The sequence below is a fragment of the Empidonax traillii genome, unplaced genomic scaffold (genome assembly GCF_003031625.1).
Source record: "Empidonax traillii isolate 1590-97213 ecotype Southwest subspecies unplaced genomic scaffold, ASM303162v1 scaffold2135:size51128, whole genome shotgun sequence".
Taxonomy (NCBI): Eukaryota; Metazoa; Chordata; class Aves; order Passeriformes; family Tyrannidae; genus Empidonax; species Empidonax traillii.
The window spans coordinates 14,814-16,744 of NW_020957328.1; the positions used below are offsets into that span (position 1 = coordinate 14,814).

The 1,931-nt window shown below is 58.1% G+C and overlaps 1 protein-coding gene across 1 annotated transcript in view; it reads right to left on the reverse strand.

Annotated features, from left to right (window-relative positions):
* Positions 1-568, reverse strand: part of EPHA2 (EPH receptor A2) — a 14,895-nt gene extending 14,327 nt beyond the window's left edge. Inside the window, exon 1 of the mRNA XM_027909442.1 lies at positions 439-568. Within this exon, the coding sequence (XP_027765243.1) occupies positions 439-568 (130 nt within the window). The remainder of the gene's footprint in view (positions 1-438) is intronic.
* Positions 569-1,931: the final 1,363 nt, after the last annotated feature.

The window sequence follows — 1,931 nt, forward strand, 5'->3', positions numbered from 1 at the left end:
GTCAGGAAGGATGCCCGGGCGGATATCCCGGTTTTCCTGAGGCTGGAATTCCCCCCGCGTGCCTCCGGAGGGCGGAAAGCGCCGGGAGCCGCTGCCGGGTCCCCCCGGTGCTGGGGCGGGGGGTCCCTGAGGGGTCCCCCCCGTGTTGGGGCGGTGGGTTCCCTGTAGGGTCCCTGTGAGGTTGGGGCGCGGGGGGGGGTGGTGCCCCTGTGGGTTCCCTGTGGGTTCTCTGTGAGGTCCCCCCAGTTTTGGGGTGGGGAGGTCCTTGTGGGTCCCCGTGGGGTCCCCCCGGGGCCGGGCGGGGGGGGGCTCAGGGAGGATCCCGGGGCTGTGGCTGCTGAGTCAAAGGGTGCAGCATCCCGGGAGCTCCCGGGACAGCCCCGGCGGGAGCTGCGACCCCGGCCCTGGTGGCCCCCGCTCTGCCATCACCATCCTCACCATCCTCACCATCCTCACTATCCTCACATTCTCCATTGCCATCGTCACCACGGCCACACACCCCCTTCATCTTCATCATCTTCATCACCGCGGCCACCACCACGACCACTAACACGTTCAGTGCCACCATGATCGTGGCCACCCCCCCCCATCCTCCTCCTCCCCCCCCTCCACAGCCGCATCCCCACCCCATTCCCAGCTCCATCCCCGTCCCTGTCCCCATCCAACTGCGTTTTCCACCCTGTCCTGTTCTATCCTCGTCCCATCCCAGTCCTATCCCCACACCCAGAACGAACCCAAATCCTGTCCCCTCCGCTCACCTTCCTGTCCCCACTCCAATCCCATCCCAGTTCCATCCTCATCCCAACCTTAATCCGAATCCCGATCCCAAAATGAATCCCATGCCCTCTCACTTCCACCCCCTTCCCAATCCTGTCCCCTCCTCAATCTCAATCCCAATCCCAATCAAAATCCCCAAATGGATTCCATCCCCCTCCCATTCCCTCCTCCTTAACCCCCTCCCCACCCTCAGATCCCCCCAAATCCCACCGGATCTCACCCTTTCCAAGCACTGGGAGCCAAACACCCCCTTCACCCCAAATCCTGTCGCTTTCCCACCACTTTCCTTTCCCTCCCCCACCCTTTGGAAACCCCAAATCCCAAGGTTCCCTCCTGGGAATCAGCACTTCGGGAACACACCCCAAATCCTGCAGCCGCCTCGGGGTGTTGGGGGTTCCCTCCACAGGGTCACCCCCACCTTCCCCCCTGCACTGCCAAAAATCCTCGGTTTAGGGTTTTTTTCCGCCCCATTTTTAGTTTTTAGGGGAGTATTTTCCATCCCAGTCTCCGATTTATTTTCATTTGGGGCCGGATTCCTCCCCCTTTCTCTCGAAAAACGCCGGATCAGACCCATCGGGCAGAGATGGGAGAGACTTTAATTTTAAAGAATTCCAATCCATGTATAAAAAAAGTGAATTTTTTTCTTTTTTTTCTTTTTTTCTTTTTTTTTTTTTTTTTTATCCCAACCTCCTAAACTGAGCCCAGAAACCACGGGGGGAAGGGTCGTAAGGTGGAGGCCGAGACGCTGCTTGTTTTTTCCCAGCAAGTTTTGGGATTTTCCTGACATTGTTTTCCAGCTCTCCGGGCCGGATCCCGCCCGGCCCTGAACCGCCCATGGGAAATGCTCCATTTTAGGGGGGTTTCCCCCCTTTTTGGAGGGTCTGGTTTTTAATCCCCTCCACCCTCACCCCTCTGTCAGCCTTTTTTGGGGGCTCCCAGCAGGACCCGGCCCCGGAGCGTCAGCCGGACGCTCGGCATGGGAAAAATCCCCCAAAGCTCTCGGTTTTCCCTTTTTTTTAGCTTTTCTCCCCTCTATTTAAACTTTCCCCTCCTATATTTTAGTCCCTGGCCCCATTTTAGCTTCCCCCCCCCCATTTTTAACTTCTCCCCCACCTTTTCAAACCCCCTCCCTCTTATTTCAACTATTTCCCTCT